The sequence below is a fragment of the Prionailurus bengalensis genome, chromosome E4, assembly GCF_016509475.1.
Source record: "Prionailurus bengalensis isolate Pbe53 chromosome E4, Fcat_Pben_1.1_paternal_pri, whole genome shotgun sequence".
NCBI classification, from domain to species: Eukaryota; Metazoa; Chordata; class Mammalia; order Carnivora; family Felidae; genus Prionailurus; species Prionailurus bengalensis.
In genome coordinates this window covers 35892146-35918526 of record NC_057360.1, presented here as the reverse complement: position 1 = coordinate 35918526, position 26381 = coordinate 35892146, and the positions used below count along the sequence as shown (strand labels likewise).

General features: G+C 34.2%; 1 protein-coding gene across 2 annotated transcripts in view; it reads left to right on the top strand.

Annotated features, from left to right (window-relative positions):
- The window catches only part of F13B (coagulation factor XIII B chain), a 31127-nt gene extending 8369 nt beyond the window's left edge, over window positions 1-22758 (top strand). For both annotated transcript variants that reach the window (XM_043567923.1, XM_043567922.1), the window contains 7 exons: window positions 2347-2526; window positions 2615-2800; window positions 3863-4045; window positions 12353-12553; window positions 13293-13475; window positions 19402-19615; window positions 22398-22758. In XM_043567923.1, the coding sequence (XP_043423858.1) occupies window positions 2347-2526; window positions 2615-2800; window positions 3863-4045; window positions 12353-12553; window positions 13293-13475; window positions 19402-19615; window positions 22398-22431 (1181 nt within the window). In that variant the 3' untranslated portion in view covers window positions 22432-22758. The remainder of the gene's footprint in view (window positions 1-2346; window positions 2527-2614; window positions 2801-3862; window positions 4046-12352; window positions 12554-13292; window positions 13476-19401; window positions 19616-22397) is intronic.
- Window positions 22759-26381: the final 3623 nt, after the last annotated feature.

Sequence of the window (26381 nt, the reverse complement as noted above, 5' to 3'; positions counted from 1 at the left end):
GTAGAGTGGTTATAACTTTTAAACTCTCTTATTATAAATGTAAATCTCTTATAACAATGAATAAATTTTCTTTTTGAGAATTACTAGATTCAATTATTCCAAGCTGGCAGCTTTGTGAGGGTTTCTTTCTTATCTGGCTACATATTTCCTGATATGAAAATACAGTCTTCAGAATACTGGGCGTAAAGAATAGAAAAATCAACAGAGTATTAACCAGAGTAAAAATGAAAAATATGATCTTCTAGTAAGAGCTATTGTAAAATGTAATCCATGGGGTAAATTTCTATCACTGGACATGTCCAAGAAGATAGTATGATCACCTGTTGGAAGACAACAATTCAACAGTCATTTAAATGTACCTACAATGAGATATGAAAGAGATCCTAGCCTAGCAGAGGGAACAGATTTGAAAATTGTTCATTTGAAAATGAACACATTGATGCAATGTGACAAATATAATAAAGTCAGGTATAAAGTATTTGAACAAACATTGAAGATTTTGAGGTATGGGGTGCGATAGCATTTTTGGAGGTGTTGGATAGTATTGGAACTGAAAGGTAAGTAGGAGTTTCAGGATTGGGAGAGATGGGGAGAAGTAAAGGTCTTGATAGCCTCTGTTTTCTCTGTAATATAGAAAATAATGCCATTATTGACAGGCAGGAGGAAGACAGGAAAGTGGAAGTTGGAAGAGGGGGTGAAGCTAGAAAGGGTGAAAGAGGGAGATGACCAGAGGTATGAGATGGGACTGCCCAGAAGGATCCTAATTCTTTAAATGCACCAAATGATAACGTCAATGTTTTTGTTTTTAATTTTCCAGTCCGGCCCAAGAGCCTTGGTCTAACAGTAGAGAGGAAGATTGTTAGCAAATTACATGCCGCATGTTATTTGAGAAATAAATGGCAAACCTACATTATGCCTACCCCCCTCCCCCCATCCAATTTAGTCAGCATGCCAGCATGCCATGTTATTTTCTCTAGTAAATAGTCATTAGATGTTAGGTAGGCAGTGTAGTTGGCTGAATAATAATAAATTATATCCTAATCTCTGGAGCCAGTGAATGTTACCTCATTTATAAAAAGGGACTTTGCACATGTGATAAAATTAAGGATCTTGAGGTAGGAATAATTTCTGGGATTATCCATGTGGGCCCTAAATGTAATCCCAAGAAGGAGGCAGAGGGAAATTTGACTACAGAAGAGGAATAGAGATGTGACAGTGGAAGCAAGAAGTTTGAGTAATAAGAGGAAAGATCGTGTGCCTAGGAATGCGTGCAGCCTACAGAAGTTTAAAAAGGCAAAGAAGCTGATTCTCTCCTAAAGTTTCTAGAAGGAATGCAGCTTTCCTGATGTTTTGATTTTAGACCGGTGAAACTGGTTCTGGGCTTTGCCTTCCAAAACTGTAAAGAATAAACTTGTGCTATTTTAAGCCACTTAAGTGTGATAATTTGTCCCAACAGCAATAGGAAATTAATACAGTCTGCATTTTAGAATAGTTAAGAAGATTTTATTTAATTCATATAGACATGGTACAAGAACAGATCCACCAGTTAATAGTTAATATACTTCAGAAGCTTTAGTTTATCTATATGAGAGAAATAATTGTTCCTGCTTAATAAAGTTACTTTAGGAATAAAGGAGATAATGAATGCTGTTTTAATTTACTTGCTTTTATAGTTTTCTATTGGTGTATAACACCGCTATTACAAATTTAGCAGCTTAAAACAACACATTTGTATTATTTCATAATTTCTGTAGGTCAGGAGTCTGGGAATAGCTTATCTGGATCCTCTGCATCTTTGTCTAACAAAACTGCTATTAAAGTGTCAGCTGGGGCTTCAGTCTCATCTGAGGCTTGACTGGGGAAGAATCTGCTTTCAAACTCACTGTGGTTGTTGACAGCATTGTGTGCTTTTCATACTGCTGAGCTGGGAGCCTCAATTTCTTCCCAGCTGCCTGCTGGAGTCAGCCTTCTGCTCCTGGCCTTGTTGTCTCCCCATTTGGAAGCTCACAATGTGGGACTGTGCTTTTTATCAAAATCAGCAGGGAGAGAGTCTCTCGACAAGAATGGCCTTACAGTATTATGTTGCATATTATACATACATAATCACATACATCCCCTCGTCTTTGCCACGTTCTATTGGTCAGAAGGAAGTCACAGTTCCTGCTCAGTGGGGAGGGGTATCACACAAGGAAGTGAACAACAAACACATCAAAAGTGGAGATCAAGGGGGGTGACCTAGGGTCTGTCTTCAATACTTCCTATGGTACTTGGCTCAATGAATGTGTTTATTAAATCTACCTATTATTTTTGTAACTATATGACTAAATATGGTGATTTTTTTATAAGGAAGAAGAAACCGATGTCCTCCACCACCTCTGCCACTAAACTCCAAAATCCAAACACATTCAACAACTTATCGTCATGGAGAAGTAGTCCATGTAGAATGTGAAATTAATTTTGAGATACAGGGATCAGAAGAAATACGTTGTGAAAATGGAAAATGGACAGAACCTCCAAAATGCATTGGTTAGCAACACCTTGAATAAGCTTTCCCTAAAATGAGGTTTGCATGTGTAGCTAAATGGTCTCTTTCCTCTCATTTGTTTCTTTGCAGAACAAAAGGAGAAGATAGCCTGTAAGGACCCACCTTTCATTGAGAATGGCACGGCAAACCCACACTCTACGATTTACTACAATGGGGATACAGTGGCGTATGAATGTAAAAGCGGGTATCATCTCCGTGGATCAAAAGAAATAACTTGTAAACGTGGAAACTGGACACGTCCTCCTGAGTGTGTTGGTATGTATGCTATATTTACCATCAACAGCTAAGCCAATTCCGTACAATTTTTCACTCTCCTTATTTAATCCACACACTTATGGCAAGACACTACTGCCTACTACTGCACCTACTCTACTACCATTTTCGTGTGTGTGCAGCCATCCATAGAATTTGACCCAGTATAAAGAATTGGGAAACTAAAAAAGATGTTTGAATGTCCATTAGTGCTAAGCACTGTTATCTGACCTATTTTATACCATGATTTCTGAGCTTTATATGAAATTACATAAGTGACAGTGTGCTTCATTAGAGAAGTAAATAAGGGCATGTTGGATTGGGTGACTGGCCATGATCATGATCTACTTCCTCTCCCTTTATGTCCTACAAAGTTATATTAGAGCACTCTGTTACTGACTTTGAGTCAGTCCTTCTGATATTACTTATGCATCTGGCCAGTCTGAGCCCTACATCCTTCTGAGACAGGTCTCTGGTCTTTTGCTGATACGCACAAGCAAGCTATACTGTCACTCCTAGGTGCTATCCTTCCTGTCATCCTTCTCATTTCTCGAGCTCTCCTAGAAAGATCTCCACAAACATGTTTATTTAAGATATTTATTGCATAAGAGAAAAGCTATGAAGGATGCTAAAGAAATCAGCAGATAAGAAAAAAACTAAAGGGAGAGGAAAAGTAGAAAATCTCATCCACGGATTGACTGAGATCTGAGATGAAGGGAATGAGAATAAAAAAAATAAACGATAAAAAAAACTAACAATAATATTTGGGTTATTGTTTACCTTTCCATACATTTTAAGAATATCTCTATTATGATTCACTCATAAGCAAAAAAAGTGACACATATGCATATGTGTTCTTAGGTGAAACATTTGCTGTTTATTCTTACATAGTAAATTTTTAAAATATTTGAGTTGAATAGCATTTTTCTCATTTCTGGAGAATTTAGAAATCAATTGTCCTGAATCAATTGTCCTAAATATTGAAGAACTAGAGTATGGGTAACTTTATGATATCGTTATGTTGTTATAAGTTCATATTAATTTTAAAATAACCACTTTCCTTAGAAAATAATGAGAATTGTAAGCCTCCACCTGCTGTAATAAATGGGGCTGTTGTTGATGGATTACTAGCAAGCTACGCAACAGGATCCTCTGTGGAATATAGATGCAATGAATACTACTTATTGAGTGGGGCAAAAATATCTCGTTGTGAACAAGGAAGATGGTCAACCCCACCCGTTTGCTTAGGTAAGATAGAGAACACATTGTGGTTTTTTTTAAATAAAGAGATGTAATTGACATATAACATTGTGTAAATTTAAGGTGTACAATGCAGTGAGTTGATACACATATGTATTTTGAAATGTTTACCACAATAAGGTTAGTTAACATTTCCTTCACCTCACATAATCACCATTTTTTGTCGTTCTTGTCCTTATGAAGATCTACTCTCCTGGCAACATTCCAGTATCAAAACAATACTATTGACTATAGTCACCACTATGTACATTAGATCCCTGGAACTTCGTTTATAACAGAACACGTTGAATTTCTTTTATGATTATGTCTATTTTTATGTGATTTTTACACGTTTTATGGCATGGAAAAGATTAATTTTGTATAAACTTTTTCCCAAATGTTTTCTTTCCCTTCTCTCTCTCTTTTTTTAGGAGGTTTTTATTTTATTTTTTTAAATATGACTTATTGTCAAACTGGCTTCCATACAACACCCAGTGCTGATCCCAATATCCCTTCGCTTTTCTGTAAGCAGAAAATCTAATATCATAGGGTCTAAAACTCCACTAGTTCTCACCTATTACTTTTTAAAAATTGTAGTAAAATATGAATAAAACTTTACCATCTTAGGCATTTGTAAATGTGCATTTCAGTGGCATTAAATATATTCACATTTTTGTGACTGGTTACATTTCGTGTCATCTTTCTCTGAACTGAAATTTTCCCTTACTAGGATCATCAGCATCTCTCCTATATTGTCTCCAGAATGTCATTTGGGGAGGATAATCAATCCAGTTCCTTCCTTGCTAGAGCATATTGTTAATAGCTTTCTTGGCTATCAATTCCTCACTTGGATGATCACCTTTTATTTTGCTGAGCAAATAAAGACATGCTTGTAATTACTTTAAATATATTTTGCATTAAGACATGGTATATAGTTAACAATGTGTCAAATGGAGAATTAAGGCAGCTATCTAAATAATTATCTAAATTGAGATAACTTTCAGAAAATAATATTCACCTTTCATTTCAAGCCTATATATTTGCCTCATTTTTGACATTGCTAGTCAAAATTATATTTAAAGGAGTATAATTGGTCACTACAGTTGCAATGAACTTCTTACATTGTGACTTCTACAAATAGGTAATGGTATCATAAACTTTCTATAAGTTAAAATAAAATAGTAATTTAATTAAAAATGTTAGCCTTTCAAACTATAAATGTAAATCATTGTTATTTACTAAAAAAATAAGTATAAAGAAGCAACTAGAAGAAAACAGAAAATATCAGTAACTTAGGAGGAAACAAAAGCTGTTAATTACTTAGATAATGGTTTTCTAAACCTTTTCATACACACACACACACACACACACACACGCAACGCATATTTATAAAAAATATATGCTATCATGAGAGGCTATGTAACTTGTTTTTTCCCCACAAACTATATTATGAATGTGGTTTGATATATTTGTACAATATACATTTTAACTGATGCATAGTATTCTATAATGCAGATATGCCATAATTAAATTAATCACTTTTAATGGAAGTTTAGTGTGGTTTCAACATTTTTATATTCCAAACAGTACATTTTTTTGTACTAAATGTTTGCATGCTGAAAAAACACTTTAGTTTTTGATTTTTAGAATTAAGTATGTTTCTTTCACATGTCTTATTTTGTTTTAGCTTTTTTTTTTTCAGATTTTCTGAAGGAGAACTTTGGATGAAAGAAATTTGGAATTTTAATTATTTTTCTGTAAATTGTCAAATTGTCCTTGAGAAAGTTAATCTGATTTATGACCCTACCATCAGTGAATCCAAGTAGCACTTTTCTTACACTTCAATCTTCACAAATTGTTAATCCAACAATTAAAATTATTTTAATTTGGTTTATTTAAGTATTAATAAATTGAGTTTATTTATTTGATTTGGTTATTTAAGTATTACTCAATTGAGCATTTGTCAATTTTCTAGTGGCTGGCCACAGGTTGTTTTTTTTTTTTTTTTTTCCAATGACCTTGATTTTTTTATATTTGTAATAAAAGTTTTATTAGTATAAATTATATTATTCACTTGACAATGATGCAAGATATAACAATGTATATTGCAACCATTTTTATTTTCTTTTTCTTTATACTGTTTTCATATATAGAAGTTTAAATTTTAAATCGTAAGCTCTTTCCACATCTCCTTTGTGGTTTCTCTATTCCAAATCATTCTTAAACTACTGTTCTCATGCAAATTCAGATATGTCTACCTATGGCTTTTCTTTTTTATAATTTTTTAAATGTTTTAAATGTTTTTTATTTATTTTTGAGAGAGAGAGAGACAGAGCATGAGTGGGGTGGTGGGGAGGGGGAGACACAGAATCCAAAGCAGGCTCCAGGCTCCGAGCTGTCAGCACAGAGCCTGATGCGGGGCTTGAACCCACGAGATCATGACCTGAGCCGAAGCTGTACACTTAACCGACTGAGCCACCCAGGCACCCCTACCTGTAGCTTTTCTATTGCTTTCCTATTTTTATAAAAGTTTTTGATATTAAGGCTTTGATGATGTGATTGATAATGCATTAGATGGAAGTACAGTCATCTCTGAGGATGGAGACTAAATGGAAATAGCAATGGAAAAGCTAGTAATGAAACACCTCACAAGGAATAACAAGGTTTAAGGAAATCTGTCATTCTGTCTGGAACAATCATCTCGAGACACATAGACTTGGTGCTCATAAGTCAAAGCAGATACCGAATGAAGACCATTTATTGTCATCAGGGCAAGAGGGCAGAGTTCTGTACATCTTATTTGTCCTCAGAAACTGCAAGTACTCTCACTACAAATGGGGAAAATGGTGTAAGGAGCAGAATCTTCCATCTGTGAATTATTGTTCCAGTCATTATGAACCTCTTCAACCTCCCGCCGATCTTCCCTGTCTCCTACTCCAGCCACCCTGGTTTCCTTGCTCTTCCTCACACAAGACAAGTGTGCTCTTACCTCAGGGCTGTTTCCTCTTTCTGGAACGCCCTTCCCTCAGAAAAAGCCATGGTTCACTCCTTGACCTTCTTCAAGTCTGTGCCGCTACTACTTCTTACTTAGGCTTATCACAACCATTTGACTTAAAAATTACTTCCCTTACCCCATCCCTCTGATAGCCCCTCCTCTCCCTCCACTACTTATTCCCCATCTAATTTATTATATGTGGTTTTAAGATGGCCACAAATTATAAAACCCATGTATTTATTTTAATTACTGCTAGTTCATTTGTGTTACTCCCATTTAGAAGGTAAGGTCCATGAGGGTGGAGATCTTTGTTTTGTTCTTTGATATATCTCAAGTGGTAGGTGTCCCACAAATATTATACAGTAAATATGTTTGCTATGTCATGATTTTTATTTAGAGGGAGGAAATCATGCTTAACCTAAGTGATTATTATATATATATATATGGTTTTTTTTCTTTTTACTGAAGTATAGTTGGCACAAAATGTTACATTATTTGAGGGATACAACATGGTGATTCCACAAGTCTATAAGTTATGTTACACTCACCACCAATGTAGCCAATATCAGTCACCTTACAACACTATTACAATACCATTGACTACATTCCCTCTGCTGTACTTTTTATCTTCATGATTTATTAATTCCATAATGGAAGACTGTATCTCCCACAATGTGTGAAGGGTCACACATTTTGCCAGTCCCCATACCCCACTCCTTTCTGGCAGCCATCAACTTTTTTTCTGTATATATGGCTCTGTTGCTGCTTTTTGTTTGTTTATGCATTTGCTTTACGTTTTAGATTCCATATATAAGTAAATCATATGGTATTTGTCTTTCTCTGACTTATTTCACTTAGCTTAATACCCTGTAGGTCCATCCATATTGTTGCAAATGACATGATTTCATCCTTTTATTTTTTTTTTAATTTTTAAACATTTATTTATTATTGAGAGACACAGAGCATGAGCATGGGAGGGGCAGAGAGAGGGGAAGACACAGAATCTGAAGCAGGCTCCAGGCTCTGAGGTTTTAGCACAGAGCCTGACATGGGGCTCAAGAGACCATGACCTGAGCTGAAGTTGGACACTCAACCGACTGAGCCACTCAGGTGCCCCATGATTTCATCCTTTTTATGGCTGAGTAATATTCCATTATATGGACACTTGTGTTGCTTCCATATCTTATCTATTGTCTATAATGCAGCAATAAACATAGGGGTACATATATCTTTTTGGGTTTGTGTTTTCATTTTCTTTGGGTAAATATGCAGAAGTGGAATTATGGGATCATATAGTATTTTTATTTTTAATTTTTTGAGGAACCTCCGCAATGTTCACCACAGTGGCTATACAAATGTACATTCAATCAAGAGGGCACGAGGTGATTTTTTTTTCCCCTTCTACATCCTCACCAACATTTGTTACCTCTCTTTTTGATTCTAGCCATTCTGACAAGTGTGAGGTGATATCTTATCGTGCGTGTTTTTATTAAAAAAATTTTTTTTAACATTTATTTATTTTTGATAGAGAGAGACAGAGCACAAATGGGGGAGGGGCAGACAGAGAGGGAGACACAGAATCCAAAGCAGGCTCCAGGCTCTGAGCTGTCAGCACAGAGCCCCATTTGGGGCTCAAACTCACAAACCATGAGATTGTGACCTGAGCCGAAGTCAGATGCTTAACCGACTGAGCCACCCAGGGTCCCCTATCTCATTGTGGTTTTGATTTGCATTTCCCTGATGATGAGTGATGTTGAGCATCTTTTTATGTGTCTGCTGACAATTTATATGTCTTCTTTGGAAAAATATCTATTCAAGTTCTCTACCCATTTTTTAATTGGATTATTTGTTTTGTGTGTGTGTGTGTGTGTCTGTGTCTGTGTGTGTCTGTGTCTGTGTGTGTGTGTGTGTTGAGTTGTATAACTTATTCATATATTTTGGATATTAACCCATTATCATATATATCCTTTGCAAATATCTTCCCCAATTCAGTGAGTTGCCTTTTTGTGTTGTTTATGGCTTCTGTTGCTGCACAAAAGCTTTTTATTTTGATGTAATCCCCATAGTTTATTTTCACTTTTGTATCCCTTGCCTCAGGAGACATATTTAGAAAAATGTTACTAAGGCCAGAGTCAAGAGGATTACTGCCTATGTTTTCTTCTAGGAGCTTTAAGGTTTCAGGTCTCACATTTAGATCTTTCATCCATTTTGAGTTAATTTTTGTATGTGGTATAAGAAAGTGGTCCAGTTTCATTCTTTTGCATGTAGCTGTCCAGTTTTCCCAGCACCACTTATTGAAAAGACTTTTTCCCATTGTAATATTCTTGCCTCCTTTGCCATAGATTAATTGACCATATGAGCATTTTTGCACCTCTATTCTGTTCCACAGACCTATGTGTCTATTTTTGTCCCATGCCATGCTGTTTTGATTACTTCAGCTTTGTAGTATATCTTGAAATCTGGGATTGTGATCCTACCAATTTGGTTCTTCTTTCTCAAGATTGCTTTTTCTTTTGTGGTTCCATACAAATTTAAGGATTATTTGTTCTGGTTCTCTGGAAAATGCTATTGGTATTTTGATAGTAATTGCATTGAATCTATAAATTGCTTTGGTTGGTATGGACATTTTAACAATATTAATTCTTCCAACCCATGAGCATGGAATGTCTTTCCATTTCTTTGTGTAATCTTCAATTTCTTTCATTAGAGTTTTATAGTTTTCAGAGTAAAGGTTTAATCTCCTTGGTTAAGTATATTCCTAGGTATTTTGTTCTTTTGGACATATTTATAAATAAAGTTAAAATTATTTTCTTAGTTTATCTTTTTGCTGCTTTGTTATTAGTGTGTACAAATGTGTTTGAATTCTGTGTATTAATTTTGTATTCTAAAATTTTACTGAATTCATTTTTTTATTTTAAATAGTTTTTTGGTGGGGTCTTTAGGGTTTTTTGTGTATAGTATTATGTACTACAAATAGTTACAGTTTAACTTTTTCCTTATCCATTTGGATGCCTTTTATTTCCTTTTTTTATCCAATTGCTGTGGCCAGAGTGTTCAAGTGGTATGTTGAATAAAAGTGGCAAGAGTGGGCATCGTTGTCTTCTCGTTCTTGGTCTGAGAGGAAAAACTCTGTTTTTCACCATTGAGTATGATGTTAACTGTGGGTTGACATTTGTCATATGCTTTTTCTTCATCTATTGAGATGATGATATGGTTTTTATTCTTTGTTTTCTTGATGTGGTGGACCATATTGATTGATTTATGAATATTGAACCATCCTTGCATCTCCAGAATAAATTCTGCTTGATCATGGTGAATGATTCTTTTAATGTATTGTTGAATGCAGTTTGTTAATAATTTGTTGAGGATTTTTTCATCCATGTTCATCAGGGATATTAGCCTGTAGTTCTCTTTTTTTTGTAGCGTCTGTCTGGCTCAGGTATCATGGTGATGCTGGCCTAATTGAATGTATTTGGAAGCTTTCCTTCTTCTCTTATGTTTTGGAATAGTTGAAGAAAATAAGTTTTAACTCTTCTTTAAATGTTCAATAGAATTCACCTGTGAAGCCATCTGGTCCTGGACTTTTGTTTTTTTTGGGATTTTTAAAATTACCAATTCAATTTTGTTACTATTAATTGGTCCGCTCAGATTTTCTATTTCTTCCAGATTCGGTTTTAGATTATGTTTCTAGAAATTTATATATTTCTTCTAGATTGTCCAATTTTCTGGCATATAATTTTTTGTAGTATTCTTTTATAATCATTTGCATTTCTGTGGTGTAAGTTTTTACTTCTCTTTTGTTTCTAATTTTATTTTTGTTGTCTCTTTTTTTCTTGAGAGTCTGGCTAAAGACTAATCAATTTGATTTATCTTTTCAAAGAAACAGCCCCTAGTTTCACTGATCTTTTCTATTTTTTTTTTTTTAGTCTCTGTATTATTTATTTCTGCTGTCTTTATTATTTCATTCTTTCTACTAACCTTGGGCTCTTTTTGGTTCCTTTGGATGTAAGGTTATACTGTTTATTTGATTTTTTTGCTTCTTGAGGTAAACCTCTATTGCTATAAATTTCCCTCTTAGAACTGCTTTGCTGCATCCCAAATATTTTGGATCACTGTGTTTTTGTTTTCATTTATATCCATGTTTAAAAAAATTTTCTTCTTTAATTTCTTCATTGATCCATTGGATGTGTAGTAGCATGTTGTTTAGCCTCCACCTGTTTGTGGGTTTTTTTCCCCATTTTTTTCTTTGTTATTGACATCTAGTTTCTTACTGTTGTTGTAAGAAAAGATGTGTGATATAATTTTAATGTTTTTTAATTTATTGAAACTGTTTTGTGGCTTAACATATGATCTATCCTGGGAACGTTTCATGTGCACTTGAAAAGAATGTGTATTGTGTTGTTTCTGGATGAAATGTGTTAGGGATATGTGTTATGACCCTCTGGTCTAAAAGTTCATTCAAAGACACTGTTTTCTTATTGATATTATACCTGGATGATCTATCCATTAATGTAGTGGGATGTTAACGTCCCCTACTACTTATGTATTATTGTCAATTTTTTCCTTTATGTCTGTTAATATTTGCTCTATGCATTTAGGAACTCCAATTTTGGGGTGCATAGATATTTATAAGTGTTATATGTTCTCATTGGAATAATTTCCTTATCATTATGTAATGCTTCTTGGTCCCTTGTTATAGTCTGTTTTAAAGTCTCTTTTGTCTGGGGCGCCTGGGTGGCTCAGTTGGTTGAGCGTCCAACTTCAGCTCAGGTCATGATCTCACAGTTTGTGGGTTCGAGCCCAGCATCAGGCTCTGTGCTGACAGCTCAGAGCCTGGAGCCTGCTTCAGATTCTGTGTCTCCCTCTCTGCCCCTCCCCCACTCATGCTCTGTCTCCCTCTGTCTCAAAAATAAATAAACATTAAAAAAAAATAAAGTCTGTTTTGTCCAATGTAAGTATTGCTACCCTGGCTTTTTTTTTTACTTCTATTTGCATCGTATTTCTTTTTGTATCATTTCACTTTTAGTCTCTATGTACCTTTAAGTCTTAAGTGCATCTTTTGTAGCTTAAACAATATTTTTAACGTTCAAATTAAGTGGTTTAAATTTATAATATAATGATAATAATAAGAAATGTATAAATTCATTTGATAGCAATACAATGTATATTTTATTATGTATATGTTTGAGGGGTTTTAATAATGTAAATGTTAAATATAAAACATTGCTTCTGATACCTATCAAGATTTTTATTTTAAAAATATATTAAGCTTCATACTTTTCAAATGAGTAAATAACTGAAAAGAACATTTTTTCTTACAGAGCCATGTACTATTAATGTGGATTACATGAAAAGAAATAACATAGAGATGAAATGGAAGTATGAAGGAAAGGTCTTACATGGAGATTTAATAGATTTTGTATGTAAACAAGGATATGACTTATCTCCATCAACCCCATTGTCTGAATTATCGGTACAGTGCAATAGAGGAGAAGTGAGATATCCTTTATGTATTATAAAAGGTAAAACAATAGTGTTTTCTGACAATTTCTCAAGTGATTAATATCACTACTTGGGTTCAAAGTATAAGAAAGACCCTACACAACTCACTATCATCATCTTCTAATATACAACATTGGTAATGATCTGATTAATTTCCAGTAAGCACAAATACTTAAAAAAGATGGCTATGCTGACATCTTTTAATTCCAATAAGTCAATTTTATAAAAGGAGAAATTAATAGGTCTTATAAATATCCCCAGACTATCAGGGGACTGATCACCCTAATGTGAGCAATCAACAGCTCTGGAAAACATTGCCCTTCTTGGGGTTTGCTGGGTTTGTATTGTCTCAGAAAAGATCTTGATACAGACTGGGAGATTCTTTGTGCTACTTGGACATGGAACTATTACTTTTAATAAGAAAAAAAAATGTAAGAAGATACATACAGAAAGCCTGGCTTCAATGGGGTTTCATACATTTCACTTTTGGCTACATAAAAAGGGAAAAATAAAATCATGATTGTTAATTCTTTGCCAGTTTTAAATGTGTATTTCAATGTTATAATAAGATTCTAATTCTTGCAATAATCAATTTTATGATATTAAGTTATTACAGAAATGCTCTCAATATTTGAAATTTGACAGCTATTTTAAAAATGCTTTTACATGAAATGTGCCATTTTATTTCCATAGCAATTATTAAAGTATTGGATGCTTACTATGGAAATTCATTATATCCTTCTAAAATTATTTTTGCAGAATCTAAAGGAATGTGTGCATATCCTCCACTTATTAAAAATGGAGTCATGATTAGTTCAACAATAGGCATCTACGAAAATGGTTCTTCAGTAGAATACAGATGTTTTGATCACCATTTCCTTCAAGGGTCTAGGGAGTCCTATTGCTTAGATGGAGTGTGGACTACACCACCATCATGTTTAGGTATGTACTACTAAATATCCCACTATTTAATAAAATAAAAGCCATATTTTTTCACTTTCTATTCTCTTTTAGTTGATATAACACTATTATAATGCTTAATTTGCTATATTTGTGCTTAAGTGTACCTATTCAATCATTAGTTCTTCTTCTTTCCTGTAGATCATAAATAACTATTGTCCAGCTGGTTCTAACAAGTATTATTAAATACACATATACACCAGATACTGGTGTTGTATGGGGCTATACAGTGACTAAGTCATAGTGGTGTGGGTAAACGTGTTAACAATTATCATTCAGTGTGATTGGTACTATAATAGGAAACATGAGTGCAATGGGGAAACAAAGATAGAAAGTTGAAGCAAGTTAATGCCTTATTAGTGAAGTATCTGAGTAGAAGTAACAATATCTACCAAGATTCTCAGAAGTCAAAAAAAAAGCATATCTTTAAATAAAAAGAAAAAATTTTCGTGTCCATATTTGACTTATTTGCTATTTTATTTCACCAGCTTGGACTTGAGTACAATGCTGAATAGAAGAAGTTAGTGGATATCTTGTTTCCCAAACTCATAAGCAAAACTTTCAATAATTCATCTTTATTTACAGTGTTATAAAGTCTTTAAAAATCGAATTAAAAATATAGAAAGCTCTAATTTCTATTTTTCTAATTTTTTTTAATCATCAGGGAGTGTTTAACAATACCTATTGAAATGACTATATGAGTACTTTTCCCCCCTAGAATTATAATTGCTTCTTTTTGATTGTTAAAAGCGGGATTATATTCCTCTAATAAATCACACTTGGTTGTGATGAATCATGATTTTTTACATGTTGTTGGGTTTTATTTGCTTATATTTTACTTAGAAGTTTTGCATCTATTTTCATGAGAGAGATCAGTCTGTTATTTTCCTTTTGGGTTTGGTATGAACTTTCTACTTATTTCATATGGTGAATTGGTATGTTCCTTCTTTTTGAATTCTCTGGAATTTGTGTAAGATTGGTACTATTTCTTCCTTAGTAATTGTAAGAATCCATAAAGCATGCAATTTGGGCATCAATTTTTCTTTGAGGACAGATAATGACAGCTGTCAGTTTTTGTAGGGTGGTTTCTAGGAATTTGTCTATCTAAATTGTCAAATTTGTAGACATAATGTTCACAACATCTTTTTACATTCTTTTTAATGCCTTTAGTGGTGAGTCTTTTGCCTTTACTGCTATTAATATGTATCTCTTTCTTTGTTGGCATGTCTTACTAAGGGTCTACAACTTTTACTAGGCCTCTCAACTAGTATTTGCATCATCAAATGTTGCTTATGATTTTATTAATTTATGTTCTTATCCTTATTTCCTCTCTTCTAATTTCTTGAGTCTATTTTATAGATCTTATTTTTATTTTTTATTTTTTTATTGTGTTAACATTTATTTATTTTTGAGAGACAGAGAGAGACAGAATGTAAGCCAGGGAGGGGCAGAGAAAGGGAGACAGAATCCAAAGAATCAGCACAGAGCCCGACGCAGGGCTTGAACCCTCGAATGGTTAGATCATGGCCTGAGCCTAAGTCAGAGGCTTAACTGACTAAACTACCCAGGTGCCCCTATAGATCTTCTTTTAGCTTTTTAGATAGATACTTAAATTACTGATTTTCAGCCTTTGTTTTCTTTCTAATATATGAATTTAAGGATATAAATTTCCTACTGAGCACAACTTTAACTTTATCCCACACGTTTTTACATTTTGGAATTTTATTATCATTCAGTCATTCAGTTTAAAAATATATGATATCATGGGGTTCCTGGATGGCTCAGGTCATGATCTTGTGGTCATGACCTCACAGTCATGAGATTGAGCCCTGCTCAACATCCACGCTGACAATAAAGAACCTACTTGGGATTCTCTCTCTCCCTCTCTATCTCTCTGCCCCTCCCCAGCTAGCGCTCTCCGTCTCCCTCTCTCTCTCTCAAAAAAGAAAAAAAATATATATATATTTTTTTTTATTTTGATTCATTTTGATCCATATCCATTTTGATATCTTGTACGCACTCTGAGGTTTTTAGGTTTTGAACATTGGAGGATTTTCTTTTGTTACTGATTTCTAATGTAAATCCCTTGAGACATTTTTTTTTAATAAGACTTGTGTTTTTTTTTTGTTTTTAAAGGTTTTTTTGTTTTTTTTATATTTCAGGTATTTATTTAAATTTTAGTTAGTTAACATATAGTGTAATATTAGTTTCAGGAGTACAATTTAGTCATGCATCACTTACATAGAACACCAGTGAGACGTACTTTGAATTATATCAATCCTCTGAGTTTCATTTGATACTTACTTTATTACTGTATTTGTGGTAGGTACATGTTCTTTTGAAATAAATGAATAAATAATCGTCAGTGTTGGATTCACTGTTGCTGCACATGTCAGTTGAATTTTGTTTTCCATGTTAAGTTCATTCATATCTGTGCTGATTTGTGTTTGTTTGTTTTTCTATCAGTTGTCAAAGGAAGTATGTTAAAGTCTCTCCCGCTGTGCATTTAAAAACATTTCTTATTTTAGTTCTGTCAATTTTTGCTTTTGTGTTTTCACGCTGTTCTTCTAGGTACACACAAATTGAAGCATATTAAATCTTGGTGTATTGGCCCCGCCAAACTTTAAGAGAGTCTATGCCATGCTTTGTTTTTTCTTGTTTTGCCTGAAGTCTACTTAAGCTGTCCCAGCGCACTTTTGACAAGTATTTACAAGGCATACATTTTTATCATCCTTCAACTGTCAATTTTTTGGTTTCTTACTTTCAATATGTATGTCTTATAAGCAATATATAGTTAATTTTAAAAGCATACTTTTTCAGTCTGACAATCTTTCTCTTTATAGTATTTAGTCTATTTATATATTAATATAAGTACTGATATATTGGGGTTTATAGCTACCATCTTACTGTACTAGATATATATCCTATGTGTTCTGTATTCTTTACTCTCTCTTTTTTTTTCTTTTTTCTTTGTTTGTTTGTTTGTTGTTTTTTTTTTTTTGCTTTCTTTGGGGTAAATCAATTCTTTTCATATCATTTTACTCTCTACTAGCTTGTTGGTTATAATTTCCTCTTGGCTTCCTTTAAGTGTTGTCATAGATATTACATAATTCAACCTGGACTTATTACAATTGCATACAAATTAGTACTTTTACCACTTCTCCAGGACCCAGAACACCTTGACTTGATTTACCCTTCCCACTTTTTGTACCACCATGTCACCCATTTCATTCTCCTTACAGTTTAAGTCTCAATGATACTGTGAATATTATGTTGTTAAAAAATACTCTTTAAGATTTGTTTATGTTTTTTCAGTGATTTGTTTCTCATCTTCTCCTGCTTCTCTCTGTTTCTGATTGGGATCATTTTCCATACACCTGAAAAATATTATTTTTTTAAATTATTTTCTCAGTTTTTGTTTGTCTGCAAATTTCTTTATTTTCCTTCACTTTTGAAGAGTTATTTTTGCCAAAGATAGTTTGGTCCTCATTTTTCTTTTAGTGCTGTAAAAGATGTCTTTTTATTCTTTTTTGCCTTTTGTAGTTTTTGTTTGTTAATGTTATTCATAATTGTACTTCTTTGAAACTAAGTTTCTTTTTCCTGAGATTCTTTTCCCCTTTATCTTCAGTGGGTTATTTATGCTGGGCCTGATGTGGGTTTCTTTGAGCATTTCATTCTTCAAGTTGGTAGCACTTCTTGAATCTGTGGCTTGATATTTTTTCATAGGTTTTGGAGGTATCTTTTATCTTTTTTGTTTGTTTGTTTCCATTTGGCTATTTTCTACTGATATATCTTCCAATTCATTAACCCTTTCTTTAGATGTGTCCAGTCTGCTTTAAATTCATCTACTAAGCTCTCAATATCTTTGCATTTCTAAAATGTCCACTTTATGCTTTTGTGTGCGGGTAGATTTGAGTTCTCTGATGAAAGTCTTTACCGTAACTTCCATTTCTTCACCATGTTAATCCCACTTATTTCAAGTTCTTGTCTGAAAATTCCATTATCTGGATCATCTGTAGGCCTATTTCTATTTCTAGCCTAACTTCTTGCTATTTTTATTAACAGTTGATTGAATATCAAATATTATTCATGGAAGTTTCTAGAAGCTTGAAGCAACAGTGCCATCTTGTTCCAGAGAATACTCATCTCATCTTCTGGATAATAGTGTAGGGGAAATTGGTCTCAATCTAATTAGAAGTGAAGTTTTTTCCAGGCTTATTTTCAATCCTTTGTTTGCCTCTACTCATAGAATGTAACCCTGCAAGTTTCTTCGCTAAGAATTTTGGTGTTCATACTAAGGTTCCTCCTTCTTGACTGGCTATCATATTACTGGAAGACTACCAACAGTTTAATATAGCTTTCCATACACTTTCTGCTTGGCCCTTTATGCTCTCACTTCACACAAGTCAAGAATAGGCAAATGCTTCAAGGGAAAAACCCATGCCAAGTATCACGTTCATTCTCTGCACCTCCCATTACTCTAGGTCTTGACCCTTTAAGTCCTGGTTGTTATGGCTGACCTAAACTTCCATTTTTTCTATCCTCAACAACACTAGATTCCCAAAAGATCTGCTAGCTCTATGTTTGTTGTTGATCATTCTCGACACAGTCTCTCAGCTCATGCTGAGAATCACTAAATCTCCAAGAGGAAAATACCCCTAGAATGTTGGATTCTTCTGAATGAGCTTTTACCAGAATCTTAGCACCATGAGTACTGACTGGCTTGGGAATTCTCTAATTCCTTGAAATTCTTGCTTTATGTCTGTTTTCAGTTTTTCCATGTTTTAGTATAAGTGCTGGTTTGATATAGGTTATTCTGTCATAGCTGAGAACAGAAGGTCCATGAATTAATTTTTAACTTGTTTTAATTAAAATTTCATATTTTGTAGAACAACATTTTAAATTATAGTGCCATTTGACCTCATTTTAAAAGCTATTTTTCAGTGACTACAAAGACTCTCTTAGAGTCTTTCTGATTATCTTTATTCATTTTTATTCTGTCTATAGAACTTCTAGCATAACAGCAGATACATAGGGATTCAACAAATATTGAAAATCTTGAATAAAGAAGTTTGTTAATGTATTATATGATTCATATGCTCTATTAACAATTCTGGACCTTTAACCTATCTCAGAATCTACTGTTTAGTGCTAGGTCATTCAAGAGGCAAATAAGGACACAAATAACTTCATTTTCTAAAATAACTTGACATTTTTAAAATATCGATATTTTTATTAAGGAAAAAAATCAAAGAAATTTATCAGGTCTCCTAATAACTTTTTTAAGTTTTTGTTTTGTTTTGTTTTAATGCATTAGTGGAAGGACACAATAATATTTCCAATGCTTAGAATTTAAAGCACCTTAAGCCAATATTGATATTCCTTAATAACTGGAAATTTAAAAGAGAGAAAACTGTCAACCACTCTGGATGCCATCAGGTGATAGAGTTTGAGTCATTGTTGAGAATCCAGCTTCTTTATACATTTCAATAATATCTTATCTATCCAATAATCAAACAAATACTTTGTCTCATGGGGATTTTATTTGAGCTTTCTGAGGAAAAAAAATAAGAAAAGGAAGCTTACTTGAATAATTGTTAGTAACTCTCAATGCTCTTTATTAAAAAACACCTTTATTTATTTGCTATCTTTGAAAATCTTAATGACATAAAGCTAAGTGACTGGCAGGATATACACTTTTTTCTTTGCCAAATCCAGGACCACAGAGCTAAATGGCAGACTGTTTTCTGTGAGCTTTGAACATATTTTCCAACTCAAATATTAAGTCTAACTAACTTAGTTGCCACTCAAATGCCTGGGAATTTTAAGGTCATCATGAGTAGGAAGCACAATGCTTCCTGTTAGTGCCAAGATGTGTCAAGATTATTTTCTTCTTTTTATTTTTCAGAGCCTTGTACGTTATCTTTTGTTGAAATGGAAAATAATAATTTACTCCTGAAATGGAGTTTTGACAACAGACCATATATTTTCCATGGCGAGTATATTGAATTTCTTTGTAGGAGAGATACATATATAGATGAGTCCTCTATTATAGGATCTGAACTCAGAGTGCAATGTGACAGAGGGCACTTAAAATATCCAAGATGTGTTCCAAAAGAAAGGTAAGAAGAAACTTGTGCCTACAATTAATTATTTTCTTCATGTTGTTATCCAAGAGATTTTTTTTTGTTATAAATTTCAGAAATATTTGGTTCTATGACACTCCTACTTTATGGTCATTATAAAGGAAAAAAGAATTTTATTTTTTTAAGCCAGGCAAACTCCTAGAAATATTAATTAATTCAACAAACTTTCGGAGTTGTCTGAAGTCAAAGTGTTGTTTGTATTTCATATTTGTGACACTTGGCAACTTGGCAAATCAATTTATATGGGCAATATTTAAATGTGGAAAAATTAACCTATATGTTGAGATGGAAAATCACATTTTCTCCCACCTCTCAGTATAGATCCAAGTATGAGTAATAAAGATGTGGGAAATAAGGGGCGCCTGGGTGATTCAGTTGGTTAAGCATCCAGTTCTTGATTTCTGCACTGACAGTATGAAGCCTGCTTGGGATTCTCTCTCTCTTTCTCTCTCTCTCTTTCTCTGCCCTTCCCCACTCACATGCCCACTCTCTCTCTCAAAATAAATAAACTTTAAAAAATATGAGAAACAAAACTGTACAAATCTTTCTACTGATAGAAGAGCATATTAATAACAATGATTAAAATTATGTTATTTTCAGGAACACATTTCTGTGTAAGAGCTTGGAGACACTAAAGTGTTTCCTCATAGGACAACTTAAAAATATGTATTTTATACCTTTTTGTTTGTTTTTTTTCTCATTCTTTTCTGGTTTTTATTTGAGTATAGTTGACACACATATAGTTGTAAAATTCTGTGTTTCGGGGATACAACATAATGATTCAGCAACTCTATTGTTATGCTATGCTCACCACAAGTATAGCTACAATCTGTTACCATGAAATGCTATTTGTCTTTCTCTGTCTGACTTATTTAAAGACCCTGAATATCCAAAGCAATCTTGATAAAGAAGAACAAAAATAGAGGTATCACAATTCTAGATTTCAAAATAAACTACAAAGCTATAGTAATCAAATTAGTATTGTACTGGCACAAAAATAGACATACATAAATGGAACAAGATAGAGAGCCATACTTACATTGTCAATTAATCTATGACAACGGGGGCAAGGATATACAGTGGGGAAAAGAAGTCTTTCAATAAATGGTGCTAGGAAAACTGAACAGCTACCTGCAAAATAATGAAACTAGGCCACTTTCTTACATGATACACACACACACATACACAACTCAAAATGAGTGAAAGACCTACATGTGAGACCTGAAACCATAAAGCTCCTAAAAGAAAGAATAGGTAGTAATCTTGCCTTTGGCCTTAACAACATTTTTCTAGGTATGTTTCCTGAGGCAAGAAAAATAAAAGCAAAAATAAACTATCGGGACTACATCAAAATGAAAACCTTCTGTATAGCAAAGGAAACCATCAACAAAACAAAAAGGCAACTGAAAGGGAGAAAATATTTGCAAATGATATATCAGACAATGGGTTAATATCCAAAATATATGAAGAATTTATACAACTCAACACACACACACACAAAATCACCCAAATATTCCAATTAAAAAATGGACAGAGGACATTTTTCCAAAGAAGACATACGGATGGCCAACAGACACATGAAAAGACAAAAGACACTCAACATCACTCATCATCAGGGAAAATGCAAATCAAAACTATGAGATATCATCTTCCACTTGTCAGAGTGACTAAAAACAAAAAAGACAAGAAATAACAAGTGTTGCCAAGGATGTGGAGAAAAAGGAACCCTAGGGCCCTGTTGGTGGAAACGTAAATTGATGCAGCAACTATAGAAAACAATGTGGAAGTTCCTGAAAAAATTTAAAAATCAAAATACAATATTATCCAATAATTCCACTTCTGGGTATTTACCCAAAGAAAACAAAAACACTAATTCAAAAAGATATAGGCAACCCTTTGTTTATTGAAGCATTATTTACAATAGTCAATATAGGAAAGCAGTCCAAGTGTCCACTGATAAATGAATGGACAAAGAAGATGTGGAATATTATATATATAATAGAGTATTACTCAGCCATAAAAAAGGATAAGATCTTGCCATTTGTGACAACATAAGTAGACCTGGAGAGTATTATGCTAAATGAAATAAGTCAGAGAAAAACAATAACCATATTTTATACTTCTTGATGAATGAAAAATAATTCTGCTTTTAGAAAAATATGTTACAATAATACAATGAAATGATGTAAATGCAAACAATTTTATAGGATCAGGATTTTGACCTTTTAGATGATGCAGTATAAAATGGAAATTATACTTTATGTTCAATTAAGAATATTATAAAAATAACTTATGGCAAAGTGTATGTGTTACTGTCCTAGTCATTGTAAACAATGAACTATATGAACAACATTAGGACAACTTTTTAGATACTTTGAACAGTCTATTAAAAAAACATTCATAAGACACACATGGGTGGAAAACTTTAAAAATAATTTTTAACTATGGTAAAATCAGCGGAGGAAAATTTTATATGTATTTAAATGTTTTGGATTTCTCATTTCCAAGAGAAAAAGAGGTAAATAACTTAGAAAAAATGTTCAAAATATGGTATTATTGTATCAAATGACATTGAGTTTTTAAAAAGGAATTAATTGCTTGTATGATTTACCAAGTTGGGCAACTTGCTTTCAACAATAGTTAGTTAAAACAGTGACTAATTATATGAAATGTTGAAGGGCTAAGAATGTAATAAATACTTGACCAGAAATGGTGCTTATTTCAAAAATCTCTCTCCTTTTCTGTCTTTCTCATAAAGGATGCTGTCTTATCAAGAACGCTTAAGGACATAAAAATGCACGGCAGAGAGAAGAATAGTATATCAACACATCATAAAATCTTTCGTAAAACATGATTTTTTAGAAGAAAATACAAATCTCTAAGTTTTTACTTGCTTGAGGATTTGAATCTAAATTGTCTATGTTGAACATTTTTTTTATTTATAAATAAGCCAGAACATGTTGTTTCCTTTCTAGTTTGAATGATTTGACATGTAACTTAAACTTTATTGAATATTTTCCATCTATTAAAAAGATTGATCTACATGCAAAAATGTTTTTGATACCTAATATCCATTCATTGTGCTATAGTGTTGCCTTCAATATATGTGAAAAAATTCACATTTGTCTTTATCATATTCATTAATATTAGGGTTTTCTGTTACTTTTAATTCAATCTTTATGTCAATATTAAGGAACCAAACACACTAGAGATAAGAAACTATACATCACATTAGAGGATTTACTTTCTTAAATACAGAAGAGACTACCCTTCAGATTTCCTAAATGTAAAGAATTTTAACAATTAACTATAATATTAGCTACAAGATTAATAATCAAATTGTGAGGTGGTGAACTATCCACATCTTAAAATGTTGCCCAAAGAACATGGCTTAAAAAAGAATAACCCTCTCCATTTTTTTAATATAATTTATTGTTAAGTTGGCTAACATATAGTGTATATGGTGTGCTCTTGGTTTTGGGGGTAGATTCCTGTGATTCATCACTTACATACAATATCCAGTGCTCATCCCAACAAGAACCTTTCCATTTTTATATTTTATACTTTCAATTAATATTTTTAGGTTACGTAATTGTTGGAAGCATGCAGATTATGAAATCAAAAATCAGTCCTGCAAGCAACAAAGCCTGAGAGTGTAGTATTACCAACATCTTTTGAAGTTTTCAAATAGCCACATTGTCACCTTTCTGTTTGAAGGACAGTTATACTTCCAATGGTTATTACAGTTCATTCAGAAGCACATGTAATCACACTACCCTGTCAGGACTGGTTGTTGTTACGAGAACAGCACATTTTCTTATCTAGAAGATATTCGGTTCATCGAACTCAAGACCTTCTCAATATGATGACATTCTTTAAACCCTCAAGTTACAATTTTCTACTGGTGTGCTAAGGGATACACCTTCTTGTAGTGAAGCCACACTGGACCCAACTCTGTGAATTAAATAAGACTTTGTTCGGTGTTGAACATGTATATTTCAGAACTGTCCTTGAGTCCATAATCATGATTTTAATATTCTGTAGTTGTTTTCCACAGTGGATCCCATAAAATTGAAATTTGATTGAAATTAAATATCAACAGCAAAGTGTTAATCATTTTCAATTAATGCATCAATCAATCCATTAATCAACAATATTGAGCACGTGTTATATCCTAGAAAATAGAAGATTTGTTCAAGGTGGGTAACTCTCTTGGGAATATGTATTCAGTATTGCCATATCTTCTGATTTTTTAATGGTGAGATCTCCTCTGATTTTGATATGTGGAGGGGGATCTAAAAATATTTTGTGAGCAATGTGGCTCATAAGCTGCCAATTTGTCAACTCCAAATGCTAAATAAATGAACATGTGAAAAGTACAACACTGGAAGCATGTATAAAATAAAGTGGTGGCATGGAGGAGGTGATAATTAACTTTTTGATGGGTGTATAAAGCTTCCTGGGAAAAGCCCAAGGTCTGCAAGGCTAGAGAAGACATCCCAAGTAGAGGAAATGGCACAAAGTCAAATATCAAGCACATACCATATGCTAGGCATCATGCTGAGCCCTGGAGATAAAACAGTGAATATGATATGTTGTTTCTACTGATATGGAGCATTGTGCTTTGATGGCAAAGGAAGGTATTAACCAAATCCTTACATGATGACATGTGCCAAGAAAGACATGTCCGTGAACACAAGGAGATGCAGCCTAGTCCCAGATGCTCAAGAAAGGCTTCTTTGAGGAAGTGATACATCAGCTGAGACTTGAAGGGAGAAAAGAAATATTTTGGGTAAGGGATGATCATGCAGAAAACATGTGCAGAGAATACGATGTTTCCAAGAAGATAGTAAATATCCAGTATGGATTGAGTGGAAGGAGTGAAGGAGAGAGGGGAACAAGGTAAACCTGGAGAAACTGGAGTCCCATGATGAAGGCCTTTGTAGGCCAAATCAAAGATTTTGGAAGTCACTGATTGAAATGAGACGTTTCTAGTAATTGCTAAAAAGACACCACTGACTGCCATAAGGAGAGAATGGTCTGAAGGAGGGAAAATGTAGGCATAAGGACAGCCATTTTTAGGGAAAGAATGCCATCATCCACGCAAATTATGATAGTAATTCACTGGAGGTTGTTGGGGAAGGTCATCAAAAAGATGAGGCAACCAGTTGACCCGTGAGCTGTGTCCCAGCTCCTAATCCCTTCCTCTGTCCTTGGAATATGGTTCCATTTGCCTTTCCTGCTCCCAGAGGCTACTCCAACGGCATAGACTTGAGAGAGTCTTGTGGTATTAAGAACACCTGCATGGCACACATGGCTGAACCTAGTTAAGGCCTCTATATAAACTTTAAGATCTGATGAGCAGGTGCAGAGATCTAGTCCTCTTCCTGCTGCCCAAGGCAAACTTCATATGTAAGTTCACTTTGCTTACTAAAACTGCCACCTACCAATCTGGAGCGGGCTGCCTCTTTTTTCAAACTCTGCCCACCCTCTGAGTACGGGGGCCAATTTCAGATTATATGTGGGAGGTACCCAGGAGGGTTGCAAATCAACAGAGGCAGCAGCATGGATGGTACAAGCTAGACTGGAGCAAGAGATGCTTACGATGTGAAGTCACTATGATGGTGACTGATTAGATGCGGGGGTGAAGCAGAGAAAAGGTTCAGGAGGACACCTTGGTTTCTGGCTTAAGTGGATGCTAGCCATCTAAGTGTGATCAGAGGAATCAGAGCAAAAAGCAGTGCAAGGGAATGGGGATTAGCATGAAAAGTTTAGTGTCAAAAATGTAATTTCTGAGGTATTTGTTGGGTAGCCAAGAAGAAATATGAAGGACACAGTTGATTCTTACAGTCAATGCTGTAGTGAATGACCCAGATTCAGAAACAAAAGACTTATTCTCTCAGCTGCTGGAAGTTCTCAATTACCAGTTTCCTAAGTCAGTTGCTTCAGCTGAAGAAAATCCTTCCTCCCAAGGTCATAACTCCTTCCAAGGGTGACCTGCCATTGACCAATGGTCAACAGGCATTCTTTTTTTTTTTTAATTTTTTTCAACGTTTTTTATTTATTTTTGGGACAGAGAGAGACAGAGCATGAACGGGGGAGGGGCAGAGAGAGAGGGAGACACAGAATCGGAAACAGGCTCCAGGCTCCGAGCCATCAGCCCAGAGCCCGACGCGGGGCTCGAACTCACGGACCACGAGATCGTGACCTGGCTGAAGTCAGACGCTTAACCGACTGCGCCACCCAGGCGCCCCTGGTCAACAGGCATTCTTAAGAAAAGATCCTTCGTTCCAACTCAGGACACTTTGAAAGGGACATTCCAGCTTCAGATCTACCCCTAGAGTTGGCAGATATCACTGCTTCCTTCCTTTCCCTTCCATGGGTATGGATCCTAAGAGTATTCCCTAAAAATGCCCTTGGCTGTTAATTTCCATCTCCTAGCCTGGGAACCCAATCTGTGAGAATTATATAAGCCTGATTATCAGAACAGAGCTCTGGGCATAATTTCCAGTTGTCAGTTAGCAGATGTCTGTTAAAACTAAGTTAATAGATGAGTTTTTCAGGGTTAGGTTAGAAGTCGGCCTAGTTTAAGGCTTTGAGGATACCTAAAGCTTAGTGACTTCCTGTAGGAAAAGGTATAATGAAGGAAACTGATAAGGAATGGCTGGACTGTTCCAATGAAAACCAGAAGAGTTGAGGACCGAAAACAGTGTTCCGATATTATTGGTTACCTTGAAAGAAA